This window comes from Procambarus clarkii, chromosome 69 (genome assembly GCF_040958095.1).
Source record: "Procambarus clarkii isolate CNS0578487 chromosome 69, FALCON_Pclarkii_2.0, whole genome shotgun sequence".
NCBI classification, from domain to species: domain Eukaryota; kingdom Metazoa; phylum Arthropoda; class Malacostraca; order Decapoda; family Cambaridae; genus Procambarus; species Procambarus clarkii.
Genome location: NC_091218.1, coordinates 10,431,903 through 10,454,402, shown reverse-complemented (window position 1 = coordinate 10,454,402; position 22,500 = coordinate 10,431,903). Strand labels below are relative to the sequence as shown.

General features: G+C 46.2%; 1 protein-coding gene across 1 annotated transcript in view; it reads right to left on the bottom strand.

Moving 5' to 3' along the window:
• Positions 1 to 22,429: 22,429 nt before the first annotated feature.
• The window catches only part of LOC123772342 (uncharacterized), a 2,181-nt gene continuing 2,110 nt past the window's right edge, over positions 22,430 to 22,500 (bottom strand). The window contains exon 1 of the mRNA XM_045765435.2: positions 22,430 to 22,500. This exon is cut by the window's right edge and continues 2,110 nt beyond it. Coding sequence (XP_045621391.2) covers positions 22,430 to 22,500 — 71 coding nt within the window.

Genomic DNA, 22,500 nt, shown 5'->3' with positions numbered 1-22,500 from the left:
GGGGGTATAACTAAGGGGTACAACTAGGAGTGGTACAACTAGGGGGGTTCAACTAGGGGGGTACAACTAGGGGGTACAACTATGGGGTACAACTAAGGGGTACAAATAGGGGGGTACAACTAGGGGGTTACAACTAGGGGGTACAACTAGGGGGTACACCTAAGGGGTAAAACTAGGGGGGTACAACTAGGGGGGTACAACTAGGGGGTACAACTAGGGGGGTTACAACTAGGGGGTACAACTAGGGGGTATAACTAAGGGGTACAACTAGGAGTGGTACAACTAGGGGGGTTCAACTAGGGGGTACAACTAAGGGGTACAACTAGGGGGGGTACAACTAGGGGGGTACAACTAAGGGGTACAACTAGGGGGGTACAACTAGGGGGGTATAACTAGGGGGTACAACTAGGGTGGTACAACTAGGGGGTATAACTAGGGAGGTACAACTAAGGGGTACAACTAGGGGGGTACAACAAGGGGGGTACAACTAGGGAGGGGTACAACTAGGGGGGGTACAACTAGGGGGGTACAACTAGGGGGGTACAAATAGGGGGGTACAACTAGGGGGGTACAACTAGGGGGGGTACAACTAGGGGGGTACAACTAGGGGGGTACAACTAGGGGAGTACAACCAAGGGGTACAACTAGGGGATACAACTAGGGGGGTACAACTAGGGGGTAAAACTAGGGGGTACAACTAGGGAGGTACAACTAGGGGGTACAAGTAAGGGGGTACTACTAGGGGGGTACAACTAGGGGGTAAAACTAGGGGGTACAACTAAGGGGGTAAAACTAGGGGGGTACAACTAGGGGGATACAACTAGGGGGTACAACTAGGGGGTACAACTAAGGGGGTAAAACTAGGGGGGTACAACTAGCGGGGTCCAACTAGGGGGTACAACTAGGGAAGTGCAACTAGGGGGGTACAACTAGGGGGTACAACTAGGGGGCACAACTAGGGGGGTACAACTAGGGGGTACAACTAGGGGGTACAACTAAGGGGGTAAAACTAGGGGGGTACAACTAGGGGGGTACAACTAGGGGGGTACAACTTCGGGGTACAACTAGAGGGGTACAACTAGGGAGGTACAACTAGGGGGGTACAACTAGGGGGGGTACAACTAGGGGGTAGAACTAGGGGGGTACAACTAGGGGGTAGAACTAGGGGGGTACAACTAGGGGGGTACAACTAAGAGGTACAACTAGGGGGCACAACTACTGGGTACAACTAGGGGGGTACAACTAGGGGGGTACAACTATGGGAGTACAACTAGGGGGGTACAACTAGGGGAGTACAACTAGGGAGGTACAACTAGGGGGCACAACTACTGGGTACAACTAATTGGTACAACTAGGGAGTACAACTAGGGGGTACAACTAGGGGGGCACAACCAGGGGGGTACATACTGACGGGTGTTAATACCCGGGAAATACTGCAGAGCGGCTCGAACAATTTCCAGAGTCAGGCTTTAATTAAACTTCCTCCAGTGGTGTAAAATGCTGGAGAGCTGCCCCGGGGCGCCTGAGGTGGGGAGCTGCCCCGGAGCGCCTGAGGTGGAGAGCTGGACGGTACAGGAGCAGCTTAGTCAGCTGTGGACCATTAAGAGGACCAATAGCAGCTGCCTCGTGTGGACCAATAGCAGCAGCCTCGTGTGGACCAATAGGAGCTGCCTCGTGTGGACCAATAGGAGCTGCCTCGTGTGGACTAATAGCAGCTGCCTCGTGTGGACCAATAGCAGCTGCCTCGTGTGGACCAATAGGAGCTGCCTCGTTTGGACCAATAGGAGCTGCCTCGTGTGGACCAATACGAGCTGCCTTGTTTGGACCAATAGCAGCTGCCTCGTATGGACCAATAGCAGCTGCCTCGTGTGGACCAATACGAGCTGCCTTGTTTGGACCAATAGGAGCTGCCTCGTATGGACCAATAGGAGCTGCCTCGTGTGAACCAATAGCAGCTGCCTCGTATGGACTAATAGGAGCTGCCTCGTATGGACCAATAGGAGCTGCCTCGTATGGACCAATAGGAGCTGCCTCGTATGGACTAATAGGAGCTGCCTCGTATGGACCAATAGGAGCTGCCTCGTATGGACCAATAGGAGCTGCCTCGTATGGCCCAACACTCCCTCTCTCCCTGAAGACAAAAGTTGTGTGGTGACTGTAATATAAGAGTGAAGTGTTCTTGTGGTCTGTAATATGAATCCAAAGTCTTTGTTATTGTTCTCTCACCGTTTGTGTGGTGACGTAACGCCAGGTCTGCCAACTGTGCGCTGGCGTCACCTGCTCACATGAAGGAAAGTTATATATTCATGTGTGTATCGGTGAATCGGGCCTTGCATAGTCGGCCGAAAAGTGATTTCAGGATTCAGAATTCATTCTTCTGAAGATGCATTAATGAATACGAAAGTAAAAACAAATCCACAAGGGCCGTGACGAGGATTCGAACCTGCGTCCGAGAGCATCCCAGACACTGGCTTAATCGACTGAGCTACGACAGGGTCAAAAGGAGTTGAAACCGAAGTTCTACTGAACTTACTGGATCCTGCAGCCTCTCCGAGGCACAAACCAAGGTTACACAACTCCCCCTTACGACCATGTCGTAGCTCAGTCGATTGAGGCAGCGTCTGGGATGCTTTTGGACGCAGGTTCGAATCCTAGTCACGGCCCTTGTGGATTTGTTCATTTGATGCATCACGCAATTGTGATTTCTGTGTGAAATACGAAAGTACTGAAGGAAATTCCTTTTTCAATTCTTCCATCGTGGTCTGTCAATGTCATTACATTATATATATATATATATATATATATATATATATATATATATATATATATATATATATATATATATATATATATATATATATATATATATATATATATATATATATATATATATATATATATATATATATATATATATATATATATATATTGTGACAATAATCTCCTTCAAGAGATTGAGCCTGCTCTTCCCTCCACAAATACGTCGTTACATCTATATAAAACTACTATGGAAGAAATGTCCAACAATGACAACAACACCAGCAAGGTTTGCCAGAGAGCAAAACGTATGCAGCCAGGGACACCTGCTCAGACTCAAACCGCCAAACTACCCGTCTTGCTGCCGGCTCCTCGCTGATTGGTCGCCGGTCTGGCTGCAACTGCACTCGCCCACCATACTACTTGATGTCTGGGGCCGCCACGACCTCAGTCCTCAGAATATTCAGTGCTGTTACACGGTTAACACTTCTCCCTGCTAGACGTAAGCTTTGGCGTACGTGTACTGAGAGAGGTGATAGCTTAAAGCCAATATTCTGCACCTCTCATTTACTTGTATATTGCACTTCTTGTTATTTTGCTCACTTGTCTTAACGTAACTTTTCATTGTGTCATTTAATTATTCTTATTATTTTGATTGATTGATTTTATTATACGAATTTGTTTGTCCATTTTATTCATGTTTTGTTTATTTAACGTAATTAAAATTTCATTGTTAAAGTTTACTTGTGTTTTGTGTGTCTTCTCCTTACCTTACCACAGACGAAGTTCCAGATTTTCTATTTTTTTTAATACTATGTGACGAGGCCATACCCCTAGCTTTGAACAGCCGAACACCAACGCGTTACCGTCACATATTATATGGGGGCCTGTCCTAGGAGCTTCACTCAGGTACTGGTGCCAAGTGGTAATTTATGGTAAGCGTATTTAACTTTGTTAACGTAGCTTTTACTATTTTTCATATTCAATTTTATTTTTTATATGGTGCGGTATATTGTGCATTACGAGAGTAACATATGGTGAAGGTGAGACAACTTTGGATTACGTGGTGACTGTAGGCCTCAGTCATACTCTTAATTGGTCATCTCTCCCTCCGTGTTATTACTCGTGTTTACCATCTTTGTCCCTTGGATATTTCTCATTTTTGACAGATCATATTGGTACCCTGGTACTGTGGTCTGCCCCGGGTCAAGAGTACCCAATCTTCTGCAATCTGACTGTAGGAGGACAAAGAGGGCCATAGTTCCTCTAGCTCGAACTGTAGTTGTTGAATTGGGACCTCAGCAGCAGTTCTCGTCACCAGTTGACACCTCGCACCCCTACATGTCAGTCAGAGATGATGATACATACAACGGTAGGGAATTAGCTTACTTTTTCAGAGCACAAAAGTTCGCTAATTCTGTAAGTATCATATTAAATTCAGTAGGAAAAACTTGCTTTATGTCCTATAGAGACTTGGCAAGGTATGCCTACATCCTTGGATACCAATTTTACTTTTGAGGCAATTTACTGTTTCATTTGTTTTCGAAACTCTGTTTCATTTGTTAGTAGGATTTTCTTGCCCTTATCCTCTTACATGAGTACCGGGTACAAGATTTCCTGCGCCCTTGATTTAATTTAATCATTTAACATCTTTTACTTAACTTTAATTGTTAAAGATCTCACAGGATAGGTATCAGTTGCCACGTTGTCCTGTTTCTGACATTCACTATTGAATATTCGTGTTACATTTATTTGCTAATTTCACCATGTTTCGTCTCCAAGCTTTCCGTACAAATCCAGCAGGTGAAATAGGGACTTTAAGTCGTGCCAAGAGGACTGAATTACAAACTCTTGCACATGAGTATCAACTAGAAGTTCCCTACCAAGCCAACAAAAATGACCTACACAACCTGTTGCTGGATTACTATTTAGAGCAAGGTAAGATAGACTCTGAAACTCATGAAACTTACTATATTGCAGGAAAAACTGATTTGGCGACGATGAAACTCAAACTAGAGCTGGCCAAGATTGAACGTGAGCAGCAAAGGGAAGCCCGCGAACAACAAAGAGAAGCAGCTGCCATACGGAGGGAAGAAATCGCCCTCAAGGAACGTGAGTTTGCAATGCTCCGTGAGCGGGAACGAGTACAGCTTGAAACACTCCAGGAGCGGGAACGCTTACAGCTTGAAACCAAACAACGCGAGTTGGAGATGCAACGCGAACATGACAAGCAACAAGCGACTCTGGCTCTAGAGTGTCGTCAACGAGAATACACGTTGGAAACTTCACACCTCGCTCAACGCCAGCAAGCTACTGCCAATCTTCCCGTCAGTTTTAATATATCACATGCAAGTAAGTTAATGCCATCCTTTGTAGAAGCAGAAGTTGATGTGTTCTTTACCACCTTTGAAACCCTTGCTAATCAACTCAGTTGGCCTGTCGACCAATGGGCCACACTTCTCAGAGTCCATCTTACAGGTAGAGCTGCAGTCACACTCAGTACTCTGGCGTCTGAGAATGACTACCCGACTCTGAAACAAGCAGTGTTGGACGCCTACCTCCTCTCTACTGAAAGTTATAGAAGGAAATTCCGTGACCACCTGAAGGCAAGTACCACTACCTTCCTTGAGTTTGCTAACACGAAACGGAGATATTTCATGAAATGGCTGGAAGCAGCACATGTCTCTACTTTTACAGAACTCGTCAACCTGATGCTTGTTGAAGAATTCTTGAGACGTGTGCCGCCTCCTGTCCGCCTCTACTTAGCAGATAAAGAAGAAACCGACTACCTGAAGTGTGCTAAGTCGGCTGACACTTACAGCCTCATCCACCGGCAGACACCCGAACCATCCTCTAGTAAGAAGTCGTGGTACAGTTACGAGAAAGTGAGCCCCGATCAAGCTGATTCACAACTGTACTGCAAGTATTGTAGACTCTATGGACATACCATAGACAAGTGTGGTAAGTCTCAATACAAGGGAACCACTGACCAACAAAAACCCAAACCAACTCCTAAGTCCGGTAAGCCTGTGATGAATGTTGGTGTTGATGTTAATGATCTTTCTCTTTTCAGTAACCACCTGTATACTGGAACTGTCTCTGCCAACGGTTCAAATCCGGAGGGACGTTTCAAATTGAAGATCTTGAGGGACACAGCGGCTCTACAATCGATCATCTTGAAGTCGGCTGTGCCCAACATCACCTACACCGGAGAAACTGTCTTCATCACTGACCTCACTGCTACCACTCCATACCCTCTCGCCAGAGTCCACCTGGATTGTCCCTACGTGAACGGGAAAGTCCAAGTCGCCGTCAGGGAAAAGCCTTTTCCCATGCCTGGAGTGCAACTTCTCCTAGGCAACGACTTGGCAGAAGACCTGCAACCGACCAACCTGATCGTCATGGACAAACCCCAGGTGTGTAACTCTGTGCCAAGTAACCCTATTCTAGAGTATGTTCCAGCAGAGGTTCAAGAGAGTGATGAAGTTTCTCCTCCGGTTCTCGTGACCACCCGTGCACAAGCCGCACGTCCACAGCCAGCTGACTCTACTGCTACCGCTGTCCCTCAAGACCCTCAGAAACTACCCCCGCATCTGACCAAGTTGGAGTTCCGTAAGTTGCAGAGGGAAGATCTTACTTTAACACCATTGTTTTTCCAGGCTGAGACTCAACCCGACAGTATTCCTGGGTTCTTCCTAGAGAACGACTTGCTCTACCGCAGATATAGACCCAGTAAACTGAAGGGGGAGGACGATTGGGCCAACATCGACCAACTTGTGATTCCTACCAGCCTGCGGCCCACTATTCTACACCTGGCCCACGGAGCACTCTCCCACTACGGCTTCAACAAGACTTACCATGGAATTCGTCAAGACTACTACTGGCCAGGTATGGTAAATAGCGTCAAACAGTACGTAAAACAGTGTCATACATGTCAGATGGCAGGCAAACCGAACATCTCCATTCCCAGAGCGCCACTGATTCCCATACAGGTGCCTGCGGAACCTTTCCACAGACTCATAATAGACTGTGTTGGTCCTTTACCTCGGACCAGTTCAGGTAACGCCTACATCCTAACCATCCTGTGTCCTACCACCAGATTTCCCATAGCAGTTCCAGTGAAGACCATCACGGCTGCTACGGTTATAAAACATCTATTGAAGATCTTCACTCAATACGGATTTCCCAGGGAGATTCAAAGTGACTGTGGTACCAACTTCACCAGTGATCTCTTCAAAAGGACACTGGAGGAGTTCAACATCAAACAGGTATTGTCCAGCCCCTATCATCCTGCTTCACAGGGTTCTCTTGAACGTAGTCATCAGACAATCAAAGCACTCTTGAAAAAGTTTTGTAGTGAAACCTCTAAGGATTGGGATAAGCAGATTGACCTTATAATGTGTATTTACAGAAGTCTCCCCAATGAGTCCCTAGGAGTATCTCCTTATGAGATGCTCTACGGCCGTAAGTGCCGTACTCCCCTTAAGGCTTTCAAAGACTCTCTCCGAGATGCCACCTTCAGTGAGCATCAGAATGTGCCCCAGTTTCTTCAAAACCTTCAACACATTCTAGAGAGAGTCCACCGTTTTGCCCATGATAATCTATTGAAAGCCCAGGAGAGAATGAAGACTCATTACGACCAGACCAGCAAAGTAAGAAAATTCAAGCCGGGAGACTTCGTCCTTGCATACTTCCCTATCCCAGGTTCACCTTTACAAAACAGATTTTCAGGACCCTACCGCGTCAAAGAGTGCAGGAATAACAACAACTACGTAATAGAGACTCCAGATAGGCGGCGGAAGACCCAGCTGTGCCACGTCAACCTCCTGAAGCAATATAATGGTACTCCTCCCACTGTCCTAATTACCTATTCCACCTTCACAGAACCCTACATCCACAGTGAGACCTTCCCAGCTTCTCCCGAAAGCCCTGACAAGGAGTCAGCGCTTTCTAATTCCAAAATCCTTAATGATCTTCCCAAATACTTTCAGGATAATAATCGTGCTCCTTTGCCATATTCTAATTCCACTCTCACCTCGTCAGATAAGCCCTTCATCCTCCATGTCGATGCCAGTGGTACCGACGTTGGTGGTGTCGTGATGCAGCAACGAGGCGAGGAGAATACACCTGTCAGCGACTACTGCTACAAGGATCTACGGAATAATTGGCAAGGAGCTACTCTTCCTCATCCTGAAGCTCCAGCACTTCACTCCACACCTGAAAAGTGCTCGGTCCACCATCAACACGGACCACACCACCCTACACCTCCTGCAGCACGCCCACTTCTCATCTCAACGTCTTCTACTATGGGCTTGCTAACGGCAGAAATTCAACCTGGAGACACGCTATACCAAGATTCCGACAACATCTTAGCCCATGATCTCTCCAGAGTTTATGAAGTAGAAGCGACTCCATCCATTACTCCACCACATAACGACGTACTTCTTCCAGAACCGCAGGCTTCGGGGGAGAGTTGTGACAATAATCTCCTTCAAGAGATTGAGCCTGCTCTTCCCTCCACAAATACGTCGTTACATCTATATAAAACTACTATGGAAGAAATGTCCAACAATGACAACAACACCAGCAAGGTTTGCCAGAGTGCAAAACGTATGCAGCCAGGGACACCTGCTCAGACTCAAACCGCCAAATTACCCGTCTTGCTGCCGGCTCCTCGCTGATTGGTCGCCGGTCTGGCTGCAACTGCACTCGCCCACCATACTACTTGATGTCTGGGGCCGCCATGACCTCAGTCCTCAGAATATTCAGTGCTGTTACACGGTTAACACTTCTCCCTGCTAGACGTAAGCTTTGGCGTACGTGTACTGAGAGAGGTGATAGCTTAAAGCCAATATTCTGCACCTCTCATTTACTTGTATATTGCACTTCTTGTCATTTTGCTCACTTGTCTTAACGTAACTTTTCATTGTGTCATTTAATTATTCTTATTATTTTGATTGATTGATTTTATTATACTAATTTGTTTGTCCATTTTATTCATGTTTTGTTTATTTAACGTAATTAAAATTTCATTGTTAAAGTTTACTTGTGTTTTGTGTGTCTTCTCCTTACCTTACCACAGACGAAGTTCCAGATTTTCTATTTTTTTAATACTATGTGACGAGGCCATACCCCTGGCTTTGAACAGCCGAACACCAACGCGTTACCATCACAATATATATATATATATATATATATATATATATATATATATATATATATATATATATATATATATATATATATATATATATATGTATATATATATATATATATATATATATATATATATATATATATATATATATATATATATATATATATATATATATATATATATATATATATATACTTAAATCGCCCTTTAGCTGATCTATTAGAAATGGATCATCACTCGATCTGTAAATTCATTCCTTCTGAAGATGTATTTAATATACGAAAGTACTTAAGGAAATTCCTGTTTCATTTTCCTCCGTGGTCTGACATTGTCATATATATATATATATATATATATATATATATATATATATATATATATATATATATATATATATACACAACTTTAGAACACTTTCCCACCAGGAGACTCGAACCCTAGCCAGCACAGAAGCCTTCCAGCAACTGGCATAACAGGTACGCCTTTAACCCACTGCACCACCGCTCAGACCCTTAAAAGAGATGGTAATTTCGGAGTATTTATACACACCAAAGACCACCATCTCCCAAGAGCACTTCACTCTCGTGTTTAGGAGAGTTGTGCCTCAAGCAGACACAGTGTTCTCCCATATTAACAGGGACTTGATGAAAAACGTAAAAATGACCCCTCACTTGCTCTAGGGCTCTTGGGAGATGGTGGTCTTTGGTGTGTATAAATACTCCGAAATTACCATCTCTTTTAAGGGTCTGAGCTGTGGTGCAGTGGGTTAAAGGCGTACCTGTTATGCCAGTTGCTGGAAGGCTTCTGTGCTGGCAAGGGTTCGAGTCTCCTGGTGGGAAAGTGTCCTAAAGTTGTATAACTTCACTCTCGTGTTTAGGAGAGTTGTGCCTCATATATATATATATATATATATATATATATATATATATATATATATATATATATATATATATATATATATATATATATATATATATATATATATATATATATATATATATATATATATATTATATTTATAAATTGGCTTGAAGTTTTGACACAACGTTCCATTCGCGTACGAGCGTGTTGTTATATAGTGTTACTGCCACTTTGGGCCAGTAACCGGGTTGTTGCTGTTATAACCTCCTCTTCTATATCCAACCCCAAGACGGTGGTAACCTTCCAAGAACTGGCTGTCAGGTATTAGTGCAGAGAATAAAAGGGGCATAAACACAATCACACCTTCACCAATATATTAACACCGTCACCACTATGTATAAATTATATTAAAGTATTACTACACGTATATACAAAGTGTTGCTTTCACGCAGGACACAATACATGGGGCGGTGTTCACCAATCCCGGTGACTCCACTCTCCAGGTACACGTCGTCGTCCGCACATAATGGTAGTCACCGGCGAGTTCACCTTCACCGTGGGCCAGTCCACACACACTGTACCGTCACGACGTGCCAACACCCCGCCTCCGCTCTCCAGATACACACTGGCAGAGGGTTATCTTGAAGTTATCTTGAGATGATTTCGGGGCTTTTTAGTGTTCCCGCGGCCCGGTCCTCGACCAGGCCTCCACCCCCAGGAAGCAGCCCGTGACAGCTGACTAACACGCAGGTACCTATTTTACTCCTAGGTAACAGGGGCATAGGGAGAAAGAAACTCTGCACATTGTTTCTCGCCAGCGCCTGGGATCGAACACAGGATCACAAGTCCAGCGTGCTGGCCGCTCGGCCGACCGGCTCCCTGGTGTAAGCAACACGCTGCCACGGGTCTCAAACACTGGTCGAATGTGGACCAGGACGGACCGGTACGTGGTCCTCTCCTCATCTTGTGTTGTGAGGTTGTGTCATAACAACACATAACACCAGAGACACAACACAAAGGGGCCTCGTAGCCTGGTGGATAGCGCGCAGGACTCGTAATTCTGTGGCGCGGGTTCGATTCCCGCACGAGGCAGAAACAAATGGGCAAAGTTTCTTTCACCCTAAGTGCCCCTGTTACCTAGCAGTAAATAGGTACCTGGGAGTTAGTCAGCTGTCACGGGCTGCTTCCTGGGGTGTGTGTGTGTGTGTGGTGTGGGAAAAAAAAAATAGTAAACAGTTGATTGACAGTTGAGAGGCGGGCCGAAAGAGCAAAGCTCAACCCCCGCAAAAACACAACTAGTAAACACAAATCTAACTTAACATTGCTCCTTGAAAAAATAGAATTAGATTTTAAACAATGCAGTTGAATCAAGTTTTCATGAAAAAGTTGATATGAACTTACTCGAGCTAACATTAGGCATGCAAAAGGTCTCTTTGTGGGAGGTAGATTGCCAGGCAAGGTTAGTTAGGCGCCTCTGTCACAGGTAAATTATATTTCCTAATTATGTTCATATACAAATTCTGAAAATAGGTCTTGTAACTCTGTTCTCGAGACTGTGTTTATATGTTCGCTGGGCCGGTGTGTCGTGGGTTGTGGAGGGTTGTGGAGGGTTGTGTGTGTGGTAGGTTGTGAGTCTACATGGTGTGGTAGGTCTCGTGAGTACCATATTGTGAGTCTATATGGTGTGGTAGGTCTCGTGAGTACCATATTGTGAGTCTACATGGTGTGGTAGGTCTCGTGAGTACCATATTGTGAGTCTATATGGTGTGGTAGGTCTCGTGAGTACCATATTGTGAGTCTACATGGTGTGGTTGGTCTCGTGAGTACCATATTGTGAGTCTACATGGTGTGGTAGGTCTCGTGAGTACCATATTGTGAGTCTACATGGTGTGGTTGGTCTCGTGAGTACCATATTGTGAGTCTACATGGTGTGGTAGGTCTCGTGAGTACCATATTGTGAGTCTATATGGTGTGGTAGGTCTCGTGAGTACCATATTGTGAGTCTACATGGTGTGGTTGGTCTCGTGAGTCTACATGGTGTGGTAGGTCTCGTGAGTACCATATTGTGAGTCTACATGGTCTGATTGGTCTCGTGAGTACCATATTGTGAGTCTACATGGTGTGGTAGGTCTCGTGAGTACCATATTGTGAGTCTACATGGTGTGGTAGGTCTCGTGAGTACCATATTGTGAGTCTATATGGTGTGGTAGGTCTCGTGAGTACCATATTGTGAGTCTACATGGTGTGGTAGGTCTCGTGAGTACCATATTGTGAGTCTACATGGTGTGGTAGGTCTCGTGAGTACCATATTGTGAGTCTACATGGTGTGGTAGGTCTCGTGAGTACCATATTGTGAGTCTACATTGTGTGGTAGGTCTCGTGAGTACCATATTGTGAGTCTACATGGTGTGGCAGGTCTCGTGAGTACCATATTGTGAGTCTACATGGTGTGGTAGGTCTCGTGAGTACCATATTGTGAGTCTACATGGTGTGGTAGGTCTCGTGAGTACCATATTGTGAGTCTACATGGTGTGGTAGGTCTCGTGAGTACCATATTGTGAGTCTACATGGTGTGGTAGGTCTCGTGAGTACCATATTGTGAGTCTACATGGTGTGGCAGGTCTCGTGAGTACCATATTGTGAGTCTACATGGTGTGGTTGGTCTCGTGAGTACCATATTGTGAGTCTACATGGTGTGGTTGGTCTCGACCAACAAATTCACTGTAATCATTGGCTTGCATTGAGAGCCATTTGTATGTTATATCAGGGATGTCAGTGAGTGGAGAGAATGTCACTCAACATTATCAAACACTCGCCGAGAGTGAGCACGACGCGGGCTGAGCGCACTCAAAAGTTCTCCTGTGCCCACACACAGGAATGCAAAAACAACCACAAGATCTTGATTACTAAACTTTTTCACTTAAACACACGCGCGCCGGAGTTGAATGGGGTTAGTCTGGCGCGTGAATGGCCGGGTAACGGAGCGACGCAACGCTGATAGACCTACTGAGAGAGACAGCAAGAACGGACAGAAACAAATCAGAGAGATAGATAAAGATAGAGAGACACAGACAGTTTCAGACATTGGCTATAAATACAATAGTAGCAAATACGCTTCTGAACGCATAGAACACGATACAAGATTAATAAAAATAGTAGAAAATAAATCAAGCAGAATACAGCCGACTGGAATAACTATGAAAATATATTTGAAGATATGCTGTGGGATCGAACTTGCGTCCCAAGATCACCATTGCACGGATTTAAAATATTTTCTTGTGTGCAAGTGACTCCTGTACTCACCTGTGTGTAGAACTAGTAGGGTAAGGCTTACCATGAGCTATGGGAAGGGAAAGCTCTCAGCCAGCTAACAGGAGTCAGCAGTCGTCTGCTCCTGTACCCACCTGTGTGTAAAACTAGTAGGGTAAGGCTTACCATGAGCTATGGGAAGGGAAAGCTCTCAGCCTGCTAACAGGAGTCAGCAGTCGTCTGCTCCTGTACCCACCTGTGTGTAAAACTAGTAGGGTAAGGCTTACCATGAGCTATGGGAAGGGAAAGCTCTCAGCCTGCTAACAGGAGTCAGCAGTCGTCTGCTCCTGTACCCACCTGTGTGTAAAACTAGTAGGGTAAGGCTTACCATGAGCTATGGGAAGGGAAAGCTCTCAGCCAGCTAACAGGAGTCAGCAGTCGTCTGCTCCTGTACCCTCCTGTGTGTAAAACTAGTAGGGTAAGGCTTACCATGAGCTATGGGAAGGGAAAGCTCTCAGCCAGCTAACAGGAGTCAGCAGTCGTCTGCTCCTGTACCCTCCTGTGTGTAAAACTAGTAGGGTAAGGCTTACCATGAGCTATGGGAAGGGAAAGCCATAAACACGTGGTGATCCACCACACTGCACCATAACACCTGGTGATCCACCACACTACACCATAACACCTGGTGATCCACCACACTGCACCATAATACCTGGTGATCCACCACACTACACCATAACACCTGGTGATCCACCACACTACACCATAACACCTGGTGATCCACCACACTACACCATAACACCTGGTGATCCACCACACTGCACCATAACACCTGGTGATCCACCACACTGCACCATAACACCTGGTGATCCACCACACTACACCATAACACCTGGTGATCCACCACACTACACCATAACACCTGGTGATCCACCACACTACACCATAACACCTGGTGATCCACCACACTACACCATAACACCTGGTGATCCACCACACTACACCATAACACCTGGTGATCCACCACACTACACAATAACACCTGGTGATCCACCACACTTACACCATAACACCTGGTGATCCACCACACTACACCATAACACCTAGTGATCCACCACACTACACCATAACACCTGGTGATCCACCACACTACACCATAACACCTGGTGATCCACCACACTACACCATAACACCTGGTGATCCACCACACTGCACCATAACACCTGGTGATCCACCACACTACACCATAACACCTGGTGATCCACCACACTGCACCATAAACTGGGCGTCGCCGTGATAAAATATAATTAGTTCAATTACTATATCGTATAACCCCACTGAAGCCTCACTTGTATTATTAATTAAATTCCACATTTTGATATAACTGGTTGGGCGAGGCGGGAGCTGGCTCCCCCAGCCGTCCAGTGATTGTTGAGTGCACGGGGTGTCCGGTGAGGCTGTCAAGTTGCTGTTAAAGCCGTCAAGTGTCCGTTGAATACGTCAAGTGTCCACTGAAGCAGTCACGTGTCCGTTGAAGCCGTCAAATGTCTATTGAAACCGTCAAGTGTCCGTTGAAGCTGTCAAGTGTCCGTTGAAGCTGTCAAGTGTCCGTTGAAGCAGTCATGTGTCCGTTGAAGCCGTCAAGCGTCCGTTGAAGCTGTCAAGTGTCCATTGAAGCTGTCAAGCGTCCGTTGAAGCCGTCAAGTGTCCATTGAAGCTGTCAAGTGTCCCTTTAAGCCGTCAAATGTCCGTTGAAACCGTCAAATGTCCGTTGAAGCAGTCAAGTTTCCGTTGAAGCCGTTAAGTGTCCATTGAAGCAGTCATATGTGCGTTGAAGCCGTCAAGTGTTCATTGAAGCCGTCAAGTGTTCATTGAAGCCGTCAAGTGTCCGTTGAAACCGTCAAGTGTCCAATGAAGCCGTCAAGTGTCCGTTGAAGCCGTCAAGTGACTGTTGAAGCCGTCAAGTGTCCGTTGAAACCGTCAAGTGTCCAATGAAGCAGTCAAGTGTCCGTTGAAGCCGTCAAGTGACTGTTGAAACCGTCAAGTGTCCAATTATGCCGTCAAGTGTCCGTTGAAGCTATCACGTGTCCATTGAAGCCGTCAAGTGTCCGTTGAAGCCGTCAAGTGTCCGTTGAAGCCGTCAAGTGTCCGTTGAAGCTGTCAAATGTTCGTTGAAGCTGTCAAGTGTCCGTTGAAGCTGTCAAGTGTTCGTTGAAGCAGTCAAGTGTCCATTGAAGCCGTCAAGTGTCCGTTGAATCCGTCAAGTGTCCATTGAAGCAGTCACGTGTTCGTTGAAGCCGTCAAATGTCTATTGAAGCCGTCAAGTGTCCAGTGAAGCAGTCAAGTGTCCGTTGAAGCCGTCAAGTGACTGTTGAAGCCGTCAAGTATCCGTTGAAGCTATCAAGTGCCCATTGAAGCCGTCAAGTGTCCGTTGAAGCTGTCAAGTGTCCTTTGAAGCCGTCAAGTGTCCGTTGAAGCTTTCAAGTGTCCCTTGAAGCCATCAAGTGTCCGTTGAAGCCATCAAATGGCCGTTGAAGCAGTCAAGTTTCCGTTGAAGCCGTCAAGTGTCCGTTAAAGCAGTCATGTGTCCGTTGAAGCCGTCAAGTGTTCGTTTAAGCCGTCAAGTGTAAGTTGAAACCGTCAAGTGTCCAATGAAGCAGTCAAGTGTCCGTTGAAGCCGTCAAGTGACTGTTGAAGCCGTCAAGTGTCCGTTGAAGCTATCAAGTGTCCATTGAAGCCGTCAAGTGTCCGTTGAAGCTGTCAAGTGTTCGTTGAAGCTGTCAAGTGTCCGTTGAAGCTGTCAAGTGTTCGTTGAAGCTATCAAGTGTCCATTGAAGCCGTCAAGTGTCCGTTGAAGCTGTCAAGTGTTCGTTGAAGCTGTCAAGTGTCCGTTGAAGCTGTCAAGTGTCCGTTGAAGCTGTCAAGTGTTCGTTGAAGCTGTCAAGTGTCCGTTGAAGCTGTCAAGTGTCCGTTGAAGCTGTCAAGTGTCCGTTGAAGCCGTCAAGTGACTGTTGAAGCCGTCAAGTGTCCGTTGAAGCTATCAAGTGTCCATTGAAGCCGTCAAGTGTCCGTTGAAGCTGTCAAGTGTTCGTTGAAGCTGTCAAGTGTCCGTTGAAGCTGTCAAGTGTTCGTTGAAGCTATCAAGTGTCCATTGAAGCCGTCAAGTGTCCGTTGAAGCTGTCAAGTGTTCGTTGAAGCTGTCAAGTGTCCGTTGAAGCTGTCAAGTGTCCGTTGAAGCTGTCAAGTGTTCGTTGAAGCTGTCAAGTGTCCGTTGAAGCTGTCAAGTGTCCGTTGAAGCTGTCAAGTGTCCGTTGAAGCTGTCAAGTGGCGGTCGGTTTCGTCGAAATCGTCGAGATGTTCGAGATAATGAGGTGTTTTATTTCCTTGCATCACATTTCAGAATGATGCAGGCGATGAAGTCACAATAACGGGGCTAAAGTATGTTGACCAGACCACACGCTTGAAGGTGAAGGGACGACGACGTTTCGGTCCGTCCTGGACCATTCTCAAGTCGATTGTCAAGCGCCTGTTATATGTTCAGGATTGTCAAGTCACAATCAACTTGAGAATGGTCCAGGACGGACCGAAACGTCGTCGTCCCTTCTAGTGTGTGGTCTGGTCAGCATTGTCGAGATGTTGCAAAGCAACGTCGACTTTCCGAACCAGAAGGAATATATCCCAGGGAATATATCCTGGGGAATATATCCAGGGAATATATCCAGGGCAATATATCCAGGGAATATATCCAGGGCAATATATCCAGGGAATATATCCTAGGGAATATATCCAGGGAATATATCCTGGGGAATATATCCAGGGAATATATCCAGGGAATATATCTTGGGGAATATATCCAGGGAATATATCCAGGGAATATATCCTGGGGAATATATCCAGGGAATATATCCAGGGAATATATCCTGGGGAATATATCCAGGGAATATATCCAGGGAATATATCCTGGGGAATATATCCAGGGAATATATCCTGGGGAATATATCCAGGGAATATATCCTGGGGAATATATCCAGGGAATATATCCAGGGAATATATCCTGGGGAATATATCCAGGGAATATATCCAGGGAATATATCCAGGGAATATATCCAGGGAATATATCCTGGGTAATATATATATTGTTAAAATATCTGAGGTAGAAAAACGAGCCAGAAAAAAGGTCCTTGAAAAAATATAACCAGCGGAGGATGGGGGGGGGGGGGAAATATACTCAGAGAAATATGCCACATATAACCTTATATGTGGGTATACTCTTAGGAATATATCCTGGTTGTAGAGTCAAACAAGACAATTTCAAGTCCTTGTTTTTATCCAACACTAATATTTTTTGGCTTAAGTGGATGACCTTTGACCTTTCCCTTAAACCTTACATGACGTGTTGATGTTAGTGTGGTGACGTGTTGATGTTAGTGTGGTGACGTGTTGATGTTAGTGTGGTGACGTGTTGATGTTAGTGTGGTGACGTGTTGATGTTAGTGTGGTGACGTGTTGATGTTAGTGTGGTGACGTGTTGATGTTAGTGTGGTGACGTGTTGATGTTAGTGTGGTGACGTGTTGATGTTAGTGTGGTGACGTGTTGATGTTAGTGTGGTGACGTGTTGATGTTAGTGTGGTGACGTGTTGATGTTAGTGTGGTGACGTGTTGATGTTACTGTGGTGACGTGTTGATGTTAGTGTGGTGACGTGTTGATGTTAGTGTGGTGACGTGTTGATGTTAGTGTGGTGACGTGTTGATGTTAGTGTGGTGACGTGTTGATGTTAGTGTGGTGACGTGTTGATGTTAGTGTGGTGACGTGTTGATGTTAGTGTGGTGACGTGTTGATGTTAGTGTGGTGACGTGTTGATGTTAGTGTGGTGACGTGTTGATGTTAGTGTGGTGACGTGTTGATGTTAGTGTGGTGACGTGTTGATGTTAGTGTGGTGACGTGTTGATGTTAGTGTGGTGACGTGTTGATGTTAGTGTGGTGACGTGTTGATGTTAGTGTGGTGACGTGTTGATGTTAGTGTGGTGACGTGTTGATGTTAGTGTGATGACGTGTTGATGTTAGTGTGGTAACGTGTTGATGTTAGTGTGGTGACGTGTTGATGTTAGTGTGGTGACGTCATCATGTTAGTGGGTGACGTGTTGATGTTAGTGTGGTGACGTCATCATGTTAGTGTGGTGACGTGTTGATGTTAGTGTGGTGACGTGTTGATGTTAGTGTACTCACCTAGTTGTGCATGCGGGGGTTGAGCTCTGGCTCTTTGGTCCCGCCTCTCAACTGTCAATCAACTGATGTACAGATTCCTGAGCCTACTGGGCTCTATCATATCTACATTTCAAACTGTGTATGGAGTCAGCCTCCACCACATCACTGCCTAATGCATTCCATCCGTTAACTACTCTGACACTGAAAAAGTTCTTTCTAACGTCCCTATGGCTCATGTGGGTACTCAGTTTCCACCTGTGTCCCCTTGTTCGCGTCCCGCCAGTGTTGAATAGTTTATCCTTGTTTACCCGGTCGATTCCCCTGAGGATTTTGTAGGTTGTGATCATGTCCCCCCTTACTCTTCTGTCTTCCAGTGTCGTAAGGTGCATTTCCCGCAGCCTTTCCTCATAACTCATGCCTCTTAGTTCTGGGACTAGTCTAGTAGCATGCCTTTGGACTTTTTCCAGCATCGTCTTGTGCTTGACAAGTTACGGACTCCATGCTGGGGCCGCATACTGCAGGATTGGTCTTACATATGTGGTGTACAAGATTCTGAATGATTCCTTACACAGGTTCCTGAACGCTGTTCTGATGTTAGCCAGCCTCGCATATGCCGCAGACGTAATTCTTTTTATGTGGGCTTCAGGAGACAGGTTTGGTGTGATATCAACTCCTAGATCTTTCTCTCTGTCTGTATCATTAAGTACTTCATCTCCTATTCTGTATCCTGTGTCTGGCCTCCAGTTTCCCCTGCCTAGTTTCATTACTTTGCATTAACTCGGGTTGAACTTCAACAGCCATTTGTTGGACGATTCACTCAGTCTGTCTAGGTCATCTTGTAGCCTCCTACTATCATCCTCTGTTTCAATCCTCCTTATAACTTTTTGCATCGTCGGCAAACATTGAGAGGAACGAATCTATACCCTCTGGGAGATCATTTACATATATCAGAAACAGTATAGGTCCAAGGACTGACCCCTGCGGGACTCCACTTGTGACGTCTCGCCAATCTGAGACCTCACCCCTCACACAGACTCGTTGTCTCCTGTTGCTTAGGTACTCCTCTATCCACCGGAGTACCTTCCCTTTCACTCCAGCCTGCATCTCCAGCTTTCTCACTAGCCTCTTGTGTGGCACTGTATCGAAGGCTTTCTGATAATCCAAAAATATGCAGTCTGCCCACCCTTCTCTTTCCTGCCTGATTTTGGTTGCCTGGTCGTAGAATTCAAGTAACCCTGTGAGGCAGGACCTGCCATCCCTGAACCCATGTTGATGCTGTGTTACAAAGTTCCTTCGCTCCAGATGCTCCACTAGCTTTTTTCGCACAATCTTCTCCATCAGCTTGCATGGTATGCAGGTTAGGGACACTGGCCTGTAGTTCAGTGCCTCCTGTCTATCCCCTTTCTTGTATATCGGGACTACGTTAGCTGCTTTCCAAATATCTGGCAGTTCCCCTGTTGCCAGTGATTTGTTATACACTATGGAGAGTAGTAGGCACAGTTCTTTTGCTCCTTCCTTTAGTACCCATGGGGAGATTCCATCTGGGCCTATAGCCTTTGTCACATCCAACTCTTGTAAACACTTCCTTACTTCCCCGCTGGTAATCTCAAACTCTTCCAGTGGTTCCTGGTTAGCTATTCCCTCACTTATCTCTGGAATTTCTCCTTGCTTCAAGGTGAAGACCTCCTGGAATTTCTTATTCAGTTCCTCACACACTTCCTTGTCATTTGTAGTGAATCCTTCCGCCCCTATCCTTAATTTCATAACCTGTTCCTTTACTGTTGTTTTTCTCCTGATGTGGCTATGCAACAATTTAGGCTGAGTCTTTGCCTTGCTTGCGATGTCATTTTCGTATTGTCTTTCTGCCTCTCTTCTCATCCTGACATATTCATTCCTGACATTCTGGTATCTTTCTCTGCTCTCTAGTGTCCTGTTATTCCTATAGTTTCTCCATGCCCTTTTACTTTGCTGCTTAGCTAGCCCACATCTCTGATTAAACCATGGGTTTCTCATTTTCATTTCTGTTTTCCTTTTGGACTGGGATAAACTTGTTTGCTGCGTCCTTGCACTTCTGCGTGATGTAATCCATCATATCTTGGGCCGTCTTTCCCCTGAGCTCTGTTTCCCATGCTATATCTGTTAGGAATTTTCTAATCCCCTCATAGTTTCCCTTCGGTATGCTAACCTTTTGGTTTCGGTATCCCTCCTCGAGTTCAATAACCCTTCTTCAATCAAGTACTCAAACACCAGTACACTGTGGTCGCTCATTCCTACTGGGTCCTCAAAACCGATTTATCTTATGTCGGAGTCGTTCAGAGTGAAGACTAGGTCGAGTTTCGCTGGTTTCGTCATTGCCTCTCATCCTTGTGGGTTCTCTGACATGCTGGGTTAAAAAGTTTCTTGTCACCACCTCCAATAGTTTGGCTCTCCACGTATCCTCGCCTCCATGCAGTTTTCCTTGTTCTCCCAGTCAATCTTTCCATGATTGAAGCGCCCATGATGAGCAGGTGGGATCTATTTCTACAGGCAGCAGAGGCTGCCCTCTCAATTATAGTGTTAACTGCCTTGTTGTTGTTTTCATACTCTTGACTGGGTCTCCTGTCATTTGGTGGAGGGTTGTATATTACTGCTACTACTATTCTTGGTCCTCCCATTGTTATGGTGCCTGCTATGTAGTCTCTGAACCCCTCACAGCCCGGGATGGCTATCTCCTTAAAACTCCATTCCTTTCTCATGAGTAGGGCCACTCCGCCTCCTCCCCTACCTTCCCTCTCTTTCCTTATTACTGTGTACTCCCGGGGAAACATGGCATTCGTTATGATTCCAGAGAGTTTTCTTTCAGTGAGTCCGATTACATCTGGGTTCACTTCTTGTGCTCTTTCCCTTAGTTCACTTGTCTTGCTTGTGATCCTATCTATGTTCGAGTACATCACCCAGAAACTGACTCTCTTCTGCTTCTCCTCTGGGGGGGACCTTTGGGATCTGGGGTGAGTGGGAGCTGGGGGGATCTGGCACGGGGAGACTGGTGGAGGAGGGAGAGCTTGGGGGGGGAGAGGGGAGGGTAGAGGGGTAAGAGGGGAAGGGTAGGGGGGGGGGTAGAGTGAGAGGGGGAGGGTTGGGGGGAGAGTGAGAGGGGGGGGTTGGGGGGGGTGGGAGAGGGAGGGTTGAGGGAGCATGGGGGGAGGAGAGGCTTTGGGGGATTGGGGAGATGGGGGGGGGGCGTGGGGGAAAGAGGAGGGCTGAGGTGGGTGAGGAAGAGGGGAGGGTTTAGGGAAGTGGTGGAGAGGGGAAGACTTAGGTGGGGTGGGGGAAAGTGGGGGGCGGGGGAGAAGGGAGGGCTTGGGGGTGGGAGAGACGGGAAGGCATGTGGGAGAAGGGAGGGATGGGGGAGAAGGGAGGTCCTGGGGGGAGGGGGAGTGGGAGGAGGGGGTAGGTGGGGGGGAGGGTGCTCTAGGTGGGTTCTTAGTGGGGGGCTGACAGGGGATGGGGCAGGTTAGGTGTCTGTTGGTGACATGGGTCAGTGTGGTGACGTGTTGATGTTAGTGTTGTGACGTGTTGATGTTAGTGTGGTGACGTGTTGATGTTAGTGTGGTGACGTGTTGATGTTAGTGTGGTGACGTGTTGATGTTAGTGTGGTGACGTGTTGATGTTAGTGTGGTGACGTGTTGATGTTAGTGTGGTGACGTGTAGATGTTAGTGTGGTGACGTGTTGATGTTAGAGTGGTGACGTGTTGATGTTAGTGTGGTGACGTGTTGATGTTAGTGTGGTGACGTGTTGATGTTAGTGTGGTGACGTGTTGATGTTAGTGTGGTGACGTGTTGATGTTAGTGTGGTGACGTGTTGATGTTAGTGTGGTGACGTGTTGATGTTAGTGTGGTGACGTGTTGATGTTAGTGTGGTGACGTGTTGATGTTAGTGTGGTGACGTGTTGATGTTAGTGTGATGACGTATTGATGTTAGTGTGGTGACGTGTTGATGTTAGTGTGGTAACGTGTTGATGTTAGTGTGGTGACGTGTTGATGTTAGTGTGGTAACGTGTTGATGTTAGTGTGGTGACGTGTTGATGTTAGTGGGTGACGTGTTGATGTTAGTGTGGTGACGTGTTGATGTTAGTGTGGTGACGTGTTGATGTTAGTGTGGTGACGTGTTGATGTTAGTGTGGTGACGTGTTGATGTTAGTGTGGTGACGTGTTGATGTTAGTGTGGTGACGTCATCATGTTAGTGGGTGACGTCATCATGTTAGTGGGTGACGTCATCATGTTAGTGG